A 16,757-nucleotide genomic window follows, 5' to 3' on the forward strand; every position below is an offset into this window, starting at 1 on the left:
CTAGCTATATTGGAGGCGCTAGTCCCACAACTAGGAGACCCAGAACTGTCTATAAGCTATTGGGGGCCCTAGTGTAGTTGTAAGGATCCCCCTCGACGCTCCGGCCGGCCGTGGACATACAGAACAGACGTGCAGAGCAGAAGCCCCTGCTGGGCGTGATCCGGCGCCGCTCCAACAACGTCGGCGCCTCCAAGCTGTTCGTGGACTCGCCCGCCGGCAGCGTGCTGCCTCTCACAGGTCAGATACAAGGCTTAGACTATAGCGGACCGCTTGAGGATATAGGCAAGCCTCTCTTTCTCACTAGGCACTCAGCAGCTGACTTTGACAGGTCAGATACAGGTCTATAGTCTCTTGGAGATATTAGAGACAGACATGGTCTTGTTTCCCACTAGGCAGCACCCTGGACAGCTGCCAAAGACAGGACACTCAAAGCAGCAGCATTTGGAAGGTACAGATACAGGACTGTCTTCAACTCTTCATCCTATTGGGCCATAGTATAGAGAAAGAGCCCAATAGGGAAAGAGGTGCTAGCCTTAGGGCAGCAGCATCTGAAAGGACAAATCCAGGACCTTCTTCAACTCTTCAAGCTATTGGGGACTCTTGGCCATAAGCAGGCCTTTCTTTCCCACTAGGCACTAAACACAGGACACTCAAAGCAGCAGCATTTGAAAGGTACAGATACAGGACTGTCTTCAACTCTTCATCCTATTGGGCCATAGTATAGAGAAAGAGCCCAATAGGGAAAGAGGTGCTAGCCTTAGGGCAGCAGCATCTGAAAGGACAAATCCAGGACCTTCTTCAACTCTTCAAGCTATTGGGGACTCTTGGCCATAAGCAGGCCTTTCTTTCCCACTAGGCACTAAACACAGGACACTCAAAGCAGCAGCATTTGAAAGGTACAGATACAGGAGCGTCTTCCACTCTTCAAGCTATAGGAGACCCTAGACCTTAAGCAAGCCCTTCTTTGCCACTGGGAAAACAGAGCAACTGTCCTTAAAAGGTACAGAATACAGATCTAGGGCCGTCTTCAGTCTATTAGGCAAACTTTTTTTTTCTCACTGAGCACTCTGGCCAGCGGTATTTGAAAGGTCTCGGGTTTGATTCCCAGAAGGGGCAAAACTTTTTACTCTGTTGGTGGTAGGGCTTGTTTTAAGTTCGACAGGCTAGCTACCATCATCTCATCTAAATTTTTCCTACCAGAATATTTTTCCTAGGTTCTATGGACTCATCTGTACCCATTGCTAACTCAACTCTACTAGTTTGTATAATGTATACACCTTTGTTGCAGACGTGGACGAGTGTGCTTCTCCAGAGCTGAATGACTGTCACGAGCTGGCCACCTGCACCAATACTTTCGGAGGATTTAGGTGAGTTTATGATCCCTATCGACGACTGAACTAGTGGTGAATTCACTCGTGAGTCAGGAGTCCTCTTGACACGAGCATAGAAGGGGGTGAGACTTGTGTTGTAACAGAGCTGTCACATTCACGTCTGATGGATGGCTGAGCTAAAGTACCGGACCGGACCGCGGACCGGACTATACACATTTTGACTAAGGTGTAGAGTTTGTTTATACAGGGCTTAAACGATGTGATTGATGTGAACGACTTGATTATTTCTAAATTGTACAAGATATCAAAAAACTAGTTACTGATCCTGAAGGTGTTTCACGTACTCTTTCAAACGGTACCGGTAACAATAACGATTTAGAATAAACCGGATCTATCCGAATTTTTCCAGTTTTTCCTCACACCCAAATAACCTGCCAAGAAAGGCCCTGTATAAATATCCACTCAAAACTTCATAACTTTTCAGATGCGCATGTCCCGATACGACGCTAGACGAGTCAGCGGGAGTAGCACATCGCGCCGGCCGATACTGCCGCGCTTGCGCCGCTTCACACTGCAACGAGCGCGGCGTGTGCAAGTACAGCAACAACCAGCCTTACTGCAGGTAGGAATACGGTTCATTGTTGCTTGGCAACATGTGGCTTACTGCTGCCAAACTTTGTGCGAATGTGGTAAAGCCTGGTCCGTGAGCACGTAGAATCCCGTCCAATGACCCCAAGCTACCCATCCCTATCGCTCGCGCGTAATTATATTGCTGTCGCGCTCGCACACTCACTGCGGGCGCCCGTCGCACAGTCGCGACAGCAATATAATAATTACGCGCGAGCGATAAGGATGGGTAGCTTGGGGTCATTGGACGGGATTCTACTTGCCACGGACCAGGCTTTAGCTGTAGGTACAAAAAAAAAACAATCTTACTGCAGGTAGGATTAAGGTTCATTACTGTAGAACTACATGTAGTTCCACGCCAGTCGAGTTTGTCGCGCCTGCGCCGCTTCACACTGCAACGAGCGCGGCGTTTGCAAATACAGCAATAATCAGCCTTACTGCAGGTAGGAATACGGTTCATTGTTGCTTAGCAACATGTAGCTTACTGCCGCCAAACTTTGTGCGAATGTGGTAAAGCCTGGTCCGTGAGCACGTAGAATCCCGCCCAATGACCCCAAGCTACCCATCCCTATCATCATCATCATCATCATCATTTCAGCCACAGGACGTCCACTGCTGAACATAGGCCTCCCCCAATGACTTCCACATCGCACGGTTGGTAGCGGCCTGCATCCAGCGCCTTCCCGCTACCTTTATCAGGTCATCGGTCCACCTTGTGGGTGGACGTCCCACGCTGCGTTTTCCGGTACGTGGCCTCCATTCCAGAACCTTGCTGCCCCATCGGCCGTCAGTTCTGCGTACTATGTGCCCAGCCCACTGCCACTTCAGCTTGCTGATCCGTCGGGCTATGTCAGCGACTTTAGTTCGTTTACGGATCTCCTCATTTCTGATTCGATCTCGTAAAGAAACACCGAGCATAGCCCTCTCCATAGCACGCTGTGCAACTTTGAGCTTCTGTATAAGGCCTATAGTGAGGGGCCACGTTTCCGAGCCATAAGTCATCACAGGTAACACACATTGGTTGTAGACTTTCGTCTTCAGGCACTGGGGTATTTTGGACGAAAAGATGTTGCGTAGTTTCCCGAACGCTGCCCAGCCGAGTTGGATTCGACGATTGACCTCCTTCTACCTAGCTGGATCGTTTGTCCGAGGTAGACATACTTGTCAACAATCTCAAGAATCGAGCTCCCAACCGACACCGGGTAGGGCGCAACATGGACGTTCGACATAAGCTTCGTTTTGTCCATGTTCATCCGAAGGCCCACCTGTTGGGAAACTCGATTAAGGTCTTCGAGCATGGTGCCGAGGTCCTCCAGCGATTCTGCCATGACCACGATATCGTCGGCAAACCGAAGGTGAGTGATGTACTCGCCGTTAACGTTTATGCCGTATCCTTTCCATTCCAGGAGTTTGAAAGCGTCTTCCAATGCCGCGGTGAAGAGTTTCGGAGATATAACATCTCCCTGTCTTACGCCTCGCTGTAGAGGAATCGCCCTCGTGCTTTGCTCCTGTACTCGGACCGACATGGTGGCGTTTTTGTACAAGCACTTTAGTACCTCGATGTACCGATAGTCGATACGGCACCGCTGGAGAGACTGCAGCACTGCCCACGTCTCAATCGAATCAAAGGCCTTCTCATAGTCCACGAACGCCAAGCATAGTGGCAAGTTATACTCCTCAGTCTTCTGTATAACCTGCCGCAGCGTATGGATGTGGTCTATGGTACTATAACCTTTCCGGAAACCGGCTTGTTCGGGAGGCTGGAAGTCATCGAACCTACGTGCGAGACGATTCGTGATGACTCTCGAAAACAGCTTGTAAACATGGCTCAGAAGCGAGATGGGTCTGTAATTCTTCAGTAAGGTGTTATCTCCTTTCTTGAAGAAAAGCACCACCACGCTTCTGTTCCATGCCTCTGGCGTTATTCCCTCGAGTAAAACGGAGTTAAAGAGCCTCTGAAGGAACTTCAGTATCGGTGTACCACCCGCGTTCAGAAGCTCCGAGGTTATTCCGTCATCACCCGGTGCCTTGCTGTTCTTAAGTTGTTTGAGAGCCATCCTAATCTCGTATAGGCTGATATCCGGGATATCCTCGGTATAGTGTCGGGTTAGCTTAGCTCTTGGATCTGTGGCTGAGCTATCAACAGGTTTGGTGACCGAGGTATATAACTGTCCATAAAACCTTTCGATCTCACCCAGAACCTCGGCTTTTGTTGACGTTACACTACCGTCTGCCGTCTTCAGCTTCGTCAGCTGGCTTTGCCCAATAGAATTGTCTCTTGCAAACACTTTGGAGCCTTGGTTCCGCTCTATCGCCTCTTTAATACTATTAGTATTAAAGTTGCGAACATCATGTCGCAAGGACTTCCATATCTGTCTATTGAGCTGCCGATATGCCTTAGCGTCAACGGAGGTCTGCAGTGTCATTGAACGTCTTTCAGCCTTGAGTTTGAGGGTAAGGTCGGATAGCTTTTGCGGTTTATTTTTACGTCGTGGTCTAAAAAATTTCGACCCGACCGCTTGGACAGTTTCTACGAACCTGTTATTTATCTCGTCCACTGACTCGCAATTTTCCAGGCATGCAAAGCGATTCGACAACTCGAGCTGAAAGCTCTCGGGGCAGTGAATATGAGCATTAGAGGGGCGGAGCGTAGACTTCATCAAACGGGACCTCTCCAGCTTGACGTTAATGTTTAGTATGCCTCTGACTATCCGGTGATCACTACCGGTTTTCACCCTGTTGATCACGGAGACATCGCTAAACATTCGTCGCTTTGTGGTCATAATGAAGTCGATCTCATTTCTCGTGGAACCATCGGGACTCATCCAGGTCCACTTCCTGTGAGGCGGCTTCTGAAAGAAGGAGTTCATCGCATAGAGATTCTCCTTTTCCAGGAACTCGGCCAGCCTCTGTCCCCTGGGGTTCCGTCGCCCATATCCATATTGCCCCACTCTCAGCTCATCATCACCTCGCATGCCCAGTTTAGCGTTGAAGTCCCCCATAACGACATTGAAGTGGGTTTTAGTTGCATGTATGGCCCTACTTATGTCCTCATACATAGCTTCCACTTCTTCATCTGGGTGTGTAGAGGTCGGTGCGTATACCTGGATTACCTTCAACGAGTACCTTTTGGATACTCTGAGTATCAGGTATGCAACCCTGCTCGACACACTTCCGATGGTAATGATGTTGTTAATGAGGGACTTGTGGACGAGAAACCCGACACCACCTTGGGACAGTTGTTCGCCCTCCCGGTAGTAAAGCAGGTTGCCGGATTTCAGGGTTATCGTGTCCTCGCCCTCTCGTCGGACTTCTGATAGCCCTATAATACTCCATCGCAACCTACTTAATTCATCTTCCAGCTCTATAATCTTTTCGTCGGACCTCAGGGTGCGGATGTTGTGTGTTACGAGGGCCAGTTGTCGTTTGTGGTGGTAGCTATTCCTCCTCCGGGGATTCTTAGCACCCCCCGCCCCGTCGTCACCCCAACCGCTCGCGCGTAATTATATTGCTGTCGCGCTCGCACACTCACTGCGGGCGCCCGTCACACAGTCGCGACAGCAATATAATTACGCGCGAGCGATAAGGATGGGTAGCTTGGGGTCATTGGACGGGATTCTACGTGCTCACGGACCAGGCTTTAGCTGTAGGTACAGAAAAAAAAGCAATCTTACTGCAAGTAGGATTAAGGTTCATTGTTGTAGAGCTACATGTAGTTCCACGCCAGTCGAGTTTGTCCCGCTTCGCACTGCAACGAGCGCGGCGTCTGCAAATATAGCAACAACCAACCTTACTGTAGGTGGGAATAAGGTTCATTGTTTCAGGGCTACGCTTTGTTAACGTTTGTGTTCGTCTCCATACGTGGTATTTCTTTACGAATCAGCAGAATGGAGCACTGATGGCCGATGGGGCAGCAAGAGCTGAGGCCACGTAGGTATTGACAAACGCAGCTTGGGACGTCGGTCGTCCATAGTCGTCATTCGTCGTCATAGATGACCTTATAAAAATTTCAGAAAGGCGCTGGATGCAGCAACTACCGGTCCATACGGAAATAATTAACGTCTACATTCAGCAGTGGACATAATCTGGCTGAAATGATGATGATGATGTCACCAACCCCTACTCTTCCCGCGGGTGTCGTAAGAGGCGACTTAGGGACTACACATCAAACAGAGAACGGGCAGCAGCGCTCTCTGACAAACATCAATCTTTTAAACTGCGATCTCCAACCCGCCTGCCAAGCGTGGGGATTATGGCAAAACCCTCCACTATTGTGGAAGAGGCTCATAGTCCAGCAGTGGACTGTAAAAGGCTGTTGATGATAATGATGGGAAGTGCGTTGTGATTTCACACACTAAAACCTTTTTAGATCAACTATTTCGTGAGTAAAATTATATTCAACATTTCCTTCTGGTTAATTGGCAGTGGAAACTAAATGACCCGACAATGTGTTTGTTGCAGCTGTTCTTCAGGGTACTACGGGTCGACGTGTGAGGTTGACGGCGAAGTGGTAGGCGTAGCAGTGGGGGCTTCCCTCGCTGCCGCGCTTGTGATCGCGCTGACACTCGCTGCCTTGCTGTCTTGGAGGTGAGTGGACCAAGGAAGATGGTTAGGGGACAACTGGGTTATGGTTTATGGTCAATAGGTTATGGCTAGTGGACCATGAAATACTAAGTAACGGCTAGGAGACGACGAGTTGATTGGTGGTTGATGAGTGAAATGAAGTGAATAGAAAAGGCGAATTAATGGCTGGCACGTTCATCGCCCTACGGTCTTGTAAGTTGTAAGTGAGTGAACTAGGTGATAACTGGCGGACGGTTAGGTTATAGCTTGGGAACTAGGACGAGTAGGGGATGACTAGGTTATGAGTAGGGGATGACTGGGTTATGAGTAGGTGATGACTAGCTTATGAGTAGGGGACGACTAGGTTATGAGTAGGGGATGACTAGGTTATGAGTAGGGGACGACTAGGTTATGAGTAGGGGACGACTAGGTTATGAGTAGGGGACGACTAGGTTATGAGTAGGGGACGACTAGGTTATGAGTAGGGGACGACTAGGTTATGAGTAGGGGACGACTAGGTTATGAGTAGGGGACGACTAGGTTATGAATAGGGGATAACTAGGTTATGAGTAGGGGATGACTAGGTCATGATTAGGGGATGACTATGTTTTGAGTAGGGGATGACTAGGTTATGAGTAGGGGACGACTAGGTTATGAGTAGGGGACGACTAGGTTATGAATAGGGGATAACTAGGTTATGAGTAGGGGATGACTAGGTCATGATTAGGGGATGACTAGGTTTTGAGTAGGGGATGCCTAGGTTATGAGTAGGGGATGACTAGGTTTTGAGTAGGGGATGACTAGGTTATGAGTAGGGGACGACTGGGTTATGAGTAGGGGATGACTGGGTTATGAGTAGGGGATAACTGGGTTATGAGGAGGGGATGACTGGGTTATGAGGAGGGGACGACTAGGTTATGTATCAGTAGGGGATGACTAGGTTATGAGGAGGGGATGACTAGGTTATGAAAAGTGGATAACGAACTAACGGTAAAGCACGATGAATGAATTGTGAATGGACAGAGAGTGGACAAAACATATCATAGTTTTACGATGGAGGGAAATGGCAGCATCAAATTCCATTGAGCAAATTCCGTACCTACCTCCACCTACCTCTGCATGATGTCATTTCGGTGATACGCTCGTTATTTTATTAAGTTTAGTTTTGTTACTGTCATTTTTTTGTCACTGAATAACATTTCTCTCTTTTCTTCTTCAAATTATTACTCAGACTACGATAATAATATAATATCTCCAATCCCCAGCCGCAAGTGGTCCCGCGAGCAGAAGGCCATGGGTATGGGGTCGCCGGTGTTCAATTACATGGCGGCCAACACCATCAAGACGCCGCCGGTCGGCCAGCCGCCCTACCAGGTATGAGAGTTCAGGGTTCGATTACGACAAGATAAGACGTTTAGAGCGCTTTCACCAAATCTATGTAAGATCACTTATGTACAGTCGCGGAATGAAAAGGTTCGTCACCTTAGTGTCGGTTTTCGCTTGCACTAGGTACTGTAAGAGTCAAACCTGCCAACATAACAGTACAAGAAACAGTACTGCTAACATTTAAATAAATATGACGTTTGCTAACGAATAAGGTTTTGCTTGTTTATTCTTCTATCCCGTCAGTGCAATGCAGTGATTGTCATCACCAACCAATTGACAATAGTTTTATTTTATTTAATAGACATAATAATGGCAGGTTGAATCAACAAGAAGGTTTTAGTTTATCAATCATGATAATCTTCTTGACAAGATAAATCGTCAAACAACTTTGATCTGAATAATTTTGAACTTTACTTGCGAACAGTTAAAGATTATTTTCTCTATCTCGAGATTATTCTGTAACATTTATTTATTTATTTATTTCCAAGCTTAAGCCTATTTTTACAGAAATCCAATACAATAGACAAGCGAAATATGACAGGAACGTAACAATAGTAATATAAGTAAATTAAATGAAAATATACAAATAAACCTAAGAGTAACATATATTAAAAAGCGTCATCTTTGTGAATTCACCCAGAGTACAATGAAACAAGTCAATCCGTTCAGCTAGTTCATTGAGGGTGTGCAGTGTGAGCGTCAGCGCCGCCCTGCTCTGCAGCTGCGTGCGCCCGCGCGGCACCGCCAGCAGCGGCGGCCGGCGGCGCCGCTCCACGTACCTGTCGGGCACGCAGAACCCTATCTTTCCCAATATTACCTCGTTAAGCACTTTACCTCTCATTACTTTGAATATATACAACGCCAGAGCAAAGTTCCTACGCACCCGCAACTCATTGTATCCTACCATACCCAATACAAATAAATTAGGGTACATCAATGGATAGAAGGGGTACACCCCATATTTCCTCATATACAGATACCTAGTAAATTTATTCTGTATGCGCTCCAATATAAGGTTGTAATGTATTTGGTGTGGAGCCCACACTACAGAATTAAATTCAAGATGGCTTCTCACAAGGGCATTGTATAGGGCTACAATGGCTGAGATGCTGGTGAAATCGTGAACTCTACGGAGTATGAGTCCCAAGTTTCTGTATGCTTTCTTACATACATTAGTTATATGGTCTTGAAATCTTAGATCATCTGTAAACCAGACCCCCAAGTCTCTCACTCCAGTAACTCTCTTCATAGGCACCTGGTTTACATTGTAGTTGAAGTGTATAGGACTACGAGTTCTTGCAAAGGATATCATGATACACTTTGAAACATTAAATTGCAGCTTGTTGTTTTCACTCCATGCCACAACCTCGTCAATATCCCTTTGCAACCGCTCGCGGTCCTTTTCATCTTTGATTGGCAAAAACAATTTAAGATCATCTGCAAAGAGTAGGCACTTTGAATATCTCACAACCTCCGGCAGATCATTTATCATTATGATAAACTGAAGCGGCCCAAGGTTGCTGCCCTGACTCACTCCTGATCTAACGAAATATGGTTCAGACCGGCAACCAGCGTATTCAACGTACTGTTTTCGATCTCTCATGTAACTTGCTAAAAACCATAACAGCTGAGGCGTGCAACCGATAGCAGCCAACTTCCGAAGAAGGATATCATTGTCCACAACATCGAATGCCTTGCGAAAGTCGAAGTATGCTGCGTCTACTTGTCCCTTTTCACTGTCTACAGCAGGTATTATTTCCGATACATAGTTCAGGAGATTACTTGTTGTACTACGACCCGGTCGGAAGCCGTGCTGTACGTCAGTTAACTGTGCACTTACTTGATCCAACATACTTTTTTGAATTGCCGACTCAAACACCTTAGCAGGCGTCGATAACACTGCTACCGGTCGGTAACCATCAACTGAAGTACCACATGAACCGCCCTTAGGGACTGGAACCACGCGTGTAGTTTTCCAAATGTCTGGAAACACCCCGTCGCTTAAGCACCTATTGTAAATATATAGCAATGGCTCAGCCAACATACCACGACAATCCCTAAAAATATAAACTGGAATCCCATCAGGACCAGCAGACCTTTTGGGCTTCAGCTTTGCAAGTGAGCGCTCAACCTCTGCCAACTGTAATTGCCCTATGTGTATTCTGGCTGATCCATTAGCATCGCCAGCGCTTGTTATTATAACATAGTTTCAAAAGGTAATATGTGCTCGCGATGAAGGAATCAATTTGAAAACTGACGAACCTTTTCATTCCGTGACTGTACCTGGAATTACGCAAATAAAGAAATTTGATTTGATTTGATTTGATAGGCGATTTAGCAGCGCGACAAACGCGCGACAGACGCGCTACTGAAAATTTCATACTATGTGACAGCGGATGCATGATTCCTTCTAACGCCCTAATGTGAAAGCGCTCTTAAGTTTATTGCACAGTTGACACCAATATAAATAAGATGTAACTAAATAATATTCTGACACCTGAAAATCGACTTAGTTTCGGATTGGTGGTAAAATTAGCTGAGGTAGTTGACTAAAATTAACTATTCATCTTGATAAAACATTAATTTATGAACTTTCAAAAACGATCCTCCAAAAATATTTTGTGTTTAATGAAGACTAAGTAATTCACCCTACCCTAATTCTGGTCACATCAGGTCGCGAATTCAATTGACAAAAAAATATAATTTACGAATTCAAAACTATGCCTTCACTTCACTATGTCTTCAGGTCTGGAATAAAGTGGTTTATAAAGAAGAAATCTGATGTATGTAAATAATAAAACCATAGTAATTTGGGTTGACATATTTTAAATTTCTCTCTTTGTTTAGGTGACATTGGAAGAAAGGATGAGGTGGGCGCAGATAGCAGAAGCTATGGCGCAAGCGCAGGCCAACCACTATGCGGTAAGTACTTAACTTACCTTTTTACGACAGTGGGAATATATATCCCACTATATTTTAAGCTTATTTAAGAGGGCATATTTTTGTAACTCATAACATTAAATAAATACAGGGTGGAAACGTTAAGTGATCTCACTGGATTATTTCTTAACTATACAAGATATTAAAAAACTGGTTACTGATCCTGAAAGTGCTTAATGAGCTCTTTCAAACGGTACCAATAATAAGTTACAGAATAAACTGGATCTATCTGAAAATTCAATGTTTCCAGCTTCCATACAAAATGTATGCCAGACACACAATATTAGAAGTGTAATTTTTTTAATTTAATAATAAATACTTAAAATAAACTCGTAAATTGTATTCTTATTTTAAATTATTAATGAAAAACATTGGTTTTAGGCTTTACTTGCTATAATATTGTCAAGAGATGAGTGTCATGACTGTGGTAGTACTAAATGTATGGAAGAAGGAAACATTGAATTTTTGGTTAGATCCAGTTTATTCTGTAACCTATTATTGATACCATTGGATAGAGCTTGTGAAGCACTTTTAGAATCAGTAATCAGTTTTACGATATCATATGTAGTTTTTAAAATAATGTGACTTTACCAAATGTATGGAAGCTGGAAACATTGAAGTTTCGGATAGATCCAGTTTATTCTGTAACCTATTATTAATACCGTTTAATAGAGCTCATGAAGCACTTTCAGGATCAATAACTAGTTTATTGATATCTTGTATAGTTTAGAAATAATCGAGTGAGATCACTTATCGTTTCCACCCTGTATATTATATTATTATTATTATGTACCTACCTATGTCTAATGGTTCGAAGGCAATAAATACATTTTTTATTTATTTATTTATTTATTTATTTATTTATTTATTTATTATTCCCTTGTCTTAAGGTTTGAAAAAGGTCCAGTTATAGGTTTAAAAGATCATCATTACCGGGTCATTTTTAGTCTCCACTGCAGGAGCACGACCCTCTAGAGGCAATGGAGGATTTGACCTTAGGTTGGAGAGGTCTAATGTTTGCATAATGAGGGTTTTCGCGAATGAAAAATCCGCCAGATGGCAATACGTAGACGCGAGGTCCAAATGCTGCATGATTAGTTATTTTTGACATGACATTGACAGATATGTCAGAGAATGCCATCCGGCATTAAGTCCGCCACAGTGCATTGTTTCTTTGTGTGCTAAAGTTTAAATAAATAAATAAATTAATAAATAAATAAATATGTCAAAATCCACCAATCACGCAGCAGTCAGACCCTACATCCACGTCCCGCCATCTAGCGGATCTTTCATTCGCGAAAACCCTCATTGTCTCTTTATCGCTTTTTATGATATCCACGGGGATAAATTACTTTTATGACTTATATTATGATTTTTATGACATAAATAATGACTAAAACTTTTATGATTTATATTATGATTTTTACAACCTCTATTATTAGTTTTTTTAAACTTTATATAACTTTTAAGATTTATATCATGATGACTTTAAGTACTTACGATTTGTATGTGTCACCGTAAAATTGTGAATTCCGTCAGATTATAATTTGACGTAGTTAAATTACAATCTAACCTAACCTAACCCACTGTTAGTTTACAATCTAACGCGTTATATTATAAACTGACAGAGTTCACAATTTCACGTTGACATATGCATTTTATCTTTTTGTTCTAAACCATGATTTGTCCCCAGACGGAAGCTCAGACGATGGCGACGAGGCCGTCATCAGCTCTTTTCGGAGGGTACCCTACGCTTCCACCAGTACCCATGCCCAGGTGTGTTATGCAAATATTTACTTAATAAATAAGTTTTTTTGGATCTGAGGGCTGAGTGTGATTTTACATCAAACGTCATCACTAGCGATTGCATTAAAAATGTATGAAGATTTTAGTTCTTGAAAGTTTCCGCTAGGGACGCTGTACAAATTTAATGTCACTTTTTTAACCAGTTGACATCGAATGCGTTTGACGTAAACTCGCACTACGCCTTCTGAACTGTGTTACAGTTAGGTACATATTGATGACAAAGGTAGTAAGTTTCTCGGTGTCATTAAAATATCATATGACATAACTTCTGAAGTCTCGCTGACGTTTGACGTCACAAAAGCACTCTACCGTACCGTTCTCATGCCTCAGGCTTGGTTTCCACCAAGGCGGAGCGCAGCGGAGAAGTGTTTTGAGTAACCAGTCAGATTTCCTGGTTTCCTGAATGTCTGAGAATCGATCAGATTGATCGATTCTCAGACAGGAACAGAGACGCTCCCCTCAGTCTTGGTGGAAACCGGACCTCAAGCACTGACTTAGTCATGAGCTAGACCTTATAAAATCAGTCCAACGACCTGCTCTCCATTAAGCTTCTGACATAGAGTTGTTTTAGGAGTTATTGTAACCTGTTTCATTGTCATTATAAAATCAGTGAAAATTGTTCGTTTATCATTACAGGATGGGTTTACACGGCAGCCACCACACTGGAACATTGAACACGGTGGCTTCCCGGGCTAATACAGCTGCATCTCAACACAATTTGTATGGTAAGTGTCTTTTAGGCAAATCATCATCATCATCATTTCAGCCATAGGACGTCCACTGCTGAACATAGGCCTCCCCCAATGTTTTCCACGTTGATCGATTGGTAGCGGCCTGCGTCCAGCGCTTCCCTGCTACCTTTACGATGTCGTCGGTCCACCTTGTAGGTGGACGTCCCACGCTGCGTTTTCCGGTACGCGGCGCGGTTTAGGCTAATGTCACTTAATATTTTGGGGGGTTGAATTGAAACTTTTTCGTTATTTTTACCCACATTGGAGATAATCTTGACCTGAATCTCACCTGATAATGATTTTGAAGGTGGTTAAAGAATCCACAACAACAGAGCAAACAAATAATAAAACCAGATTAATTTTCTTTCTTTTCCTTACGGAACTATTCCCAACTCTCGTTCCCACCGCTGCAACTCCTGTGTAGCCAGGATCTACAGCTTGACCGCCAATAATCCAACCAGTAAAGGTCAGGTTTGTCCCAGGGAAAGTTAACTGTCATTGAAACTGCATAACGTAAGTAATTAACTAGTTTAAACATGTCCGTCCTATTAAGACCGATGTCATTATTTTTAAGGTAATTGTTCGTATTGGCCGCTGCGATACAAGCTTTCCTGCTTAGTGCAGAGACCGCCAGAATAATTTGTACAATGTGACATCTTTTAGTAATAAATACTTTTTTACTTTTTACTTTTTAATACAGTTCCAATGACAAGTAATGTAAGTTCGCCTAATGTTAATATTTTTGGCATTCAAGTATAAATAAATAAATAAATATTACTTATATCACATAATTTTCCATCCAGGCTATACCAACCACATGGCGACGGAGTCCACCAGCTCGGAAGCGTCCAGCCACGTGCAGGAACGAGCGGATCTACTCGTGCCGCGGCCCAAGTCTAGGGCTAGGAGTATGCACGTAAGTACTTAGTTGTAAAACTTGCAGATTAAAGGAACACTCAAGAACTGCCACTGTAGTCAACTGACTGAAATATTATCCAGTAATTACAAGATCAACTTCTTTAGTATTGTGCGAGTTGAGTCGTACATAAATGGATGCGTTGATTTGCATCCGGCTCGAAGGACCGATGTAAGATGTGGTGGCAAAGTAAGACTGATGTCAAGATGTCAGACAACTACGCCGTATCAACCGCTGATGGGATTTATTGAAAGACGTGTATTAGCTGCCGAATGCTTTATTGCACTGATTTAAAAACGTTAGAACTACCAAAGTCCCAAATGTAGGTCCAAAGTGCATGAATAAGGTGCAAGTCAAGAATCATTTACATAATAAAAAATGTGCGAGTTGACTCGTACAAGTATAGTCCTTTTTGTTATGATTATAGAGTTTGCAATTGAATCTTAATATATAGCCATAATACAATTAAAAAAATATATGACTGTCAGTTTTAACAGGCTTAAAATGTATACACCTCTCTTAACTCAATTTTCTGAGTTCATAAGCTGACCTTGGGTGAACGCCATACGGCATTAAGCTCGCCTTTAGTTCCTTGTAATAAATGTGCATTGGGCAATAAACTTTTAAATTAATAAAAACAACAATACTTACTATATTATTTGTTGCAGAACCAAACAGGCATATACTACGACGTAGAGTATGAGAACGCGCCAGAAGCGATATACGGGACGAAGGGCATTCCTCTCTCTACCTACACTGTGAGTAGGGGGCCTCCCTTCTACAGATAGAGGTATTTGTAGGTAAAACAGCCTATGCGTAAGGAAAAAATACTTGAATGAAAGTACTGGCCTTTTCAAGATGAAAAAAATTTTAAAACACATGATGAGAAGCCCTTGAATTTGAGGCCCTTCTTTCTGCAGATACAAGTTTATTGTAAGTATATTGGCCTTAAAAGAAAAATATTTAAAAACCTCATTTAAAATAGACCAGTATGCTTACAAAAACTATTAGTGGACGAAAATGAAGGTAAATTAGAGGAAATCCTATGATTTTTCACTAGTATATTTTGAAAAAAAAAAATGTAGAAAAGAAATTTAATGTGAATCTGGTACTGAAAATTAAAAAAAAAAGTTTGTAGATTTGCCACACAGTCAACTCGTCACAGAGAAAATTATGGTTTTGGGAAAATCATGGTTTTTATCACACTTCATGTATTTTTCGTGGCAAGTATTCGTTGTTAATGACGAATTTACTTAAAAAGTGTGACGAATTAACAATAATATTTGTATTGAAAGATCTGAATAAAGTAAGTAGCATTTGATTTTGTGGATAATGATTTTGTGGATAAAAGTAAATTATTTTGGTGTTAGTATAAACTTAAAAAATGTTTAAATTTAGCTGTATAATGTAATATAAAACAAACAAAAACACTTTTGCATTTAAGAGGTTTAAACATATTTTTTTACTTGGATTATATAAATTTAAAATGTACATAAGACTGCTTTCAACGACTTTTTGTGATTCTTTGATAGGTTTTTAAAATATTCTTAAATTAATCGCATTTTTTAAAATGCATACCGTAGTATAATCGGGATGTAATGTAATCGTTATGTAGTTGAATATAATTTTTATATAAAAATATTGAAAATGTTTATCAACAAACAAGAACCACATGGTGCCTTTTTGAAATTGCATATTAATGTAAATATATTTTCATCAATTCTCTTAGTACGTGTTTATTTTGATTTGAGGGTAGAGAAATGCTAAAATTTCATGGTAAAAATTCCATCAGAATCATTTTATGCCGCTTTTTTCACACGTCAACATATTTATCGAATAAAAATAGTCATTTTAACATAAAATATTATGTAGAAGATGCATTTCATTGTACATTAAATGAAGGTTTATTATTAAGTTTAGGTAAATGTCAAAACTATACTTTTTGATGTTTGTTTTACCCTGTGTATAAGTAATGGTAAGGTTGTAACAGTTATATAAGTTTTAAAAATATTGTTTATATTTTAATAATAAATGTATAAAGACTAAAAGTTGGCTCCATTTATTGATTCCATGACTTCCATTATTATTGTTAAGGGTTTGTATAATTTATATTTTATCAAAATGTAGGTACTTTTTAGAACTATACCATGATTAACGTCATAATTATAGTGTAAGTTATAAATGTTCTTTTTAATAGAAATTTAAAAAAAAAACGAAATTTATGTATAAAACAATAATTTATTTTCATAATTCAATACAAAATTCGTAATCAGAGAGTAAGTAAATCTTAAATATTACTTTTAACTTAAAAACTACTCAACTGGCATCATTTATTAATTAATGTATAAAATCATTAGCCACATATAAAAATATACTTAGTTATCAAATTATCTTATTTATTATAGAAAAACCTTTAGACCACAAAAGTAATACTCAGTCTTATAGGAATTCTTTAAA

The 16,757-nt window shown here is 41.9% G+C and overlaps 1 protein-coding gene across 1 annotated transcript in view; it reads left to right on the forward strand.

The window, feature by feature from the left end:
* The window catches only part of LOC135084738 (uncharacterized), an 82,178-nt gene extending 65,830 nt beyond the window's left edge, over positions 1 to 16,348 (forward strand). The window contains exons 13-21 of the mRNA XM_063979477.1: positions 1,289 to 1,367; positions 1,816 to 1,953; positions 6,420 to 6,545; positions 7,787 to 7,895; positions 10,755 to 10,829; positions 12,541 to 12,623; positions 13,290 to 13,378; positions 14,188 to 14,300; positions 14,969 to 16,348. Coding sequence (XP_063835547.1) covers positions 1,289 to 1,367; positions 1,816 to 1,953; positions 6,420 to 6,545; positions 7,787 to 7,895; positions 10,755 to 10,829; positions 12,541 to 12,623; positions 13,290 to 13,378; positions 14,188 to 14,300; positions 14,969 to 15,088 — 932 coding nt within the window. The 3' untranslated portion in view covers positions 15,089 to 16,348. The remainder of the gene's footprint in view (positions 1 to 1,288; positions 1,368 to 1,815; positions 1,954 to 6,419; positions 6,546 to 7,786; positions 7,896 to 10,754; positions 10,830 to 12,540; positions 12,624 to 13,289; positions 13,379 to 14,187; positions 14,301 to 14,968) is intronic.
* Positions 16,349 to 16,757: the final 409 nt, after the last annotated feature.

This window comes from Ostrinia nubilalis, chromosome 27 (genome assembly GCF_963855985.1).
Source record: "Ostrinia nubilalis chromosome 27, ilOstNubi1.1, whole genome shotgun sequence".
Lineage (NCBI taxonomy): Eukaryota > Metazoa > Arthropoda > Insecta > Lepidoptera > Crambidae > Ostrinia > Ostrinia nubilalis.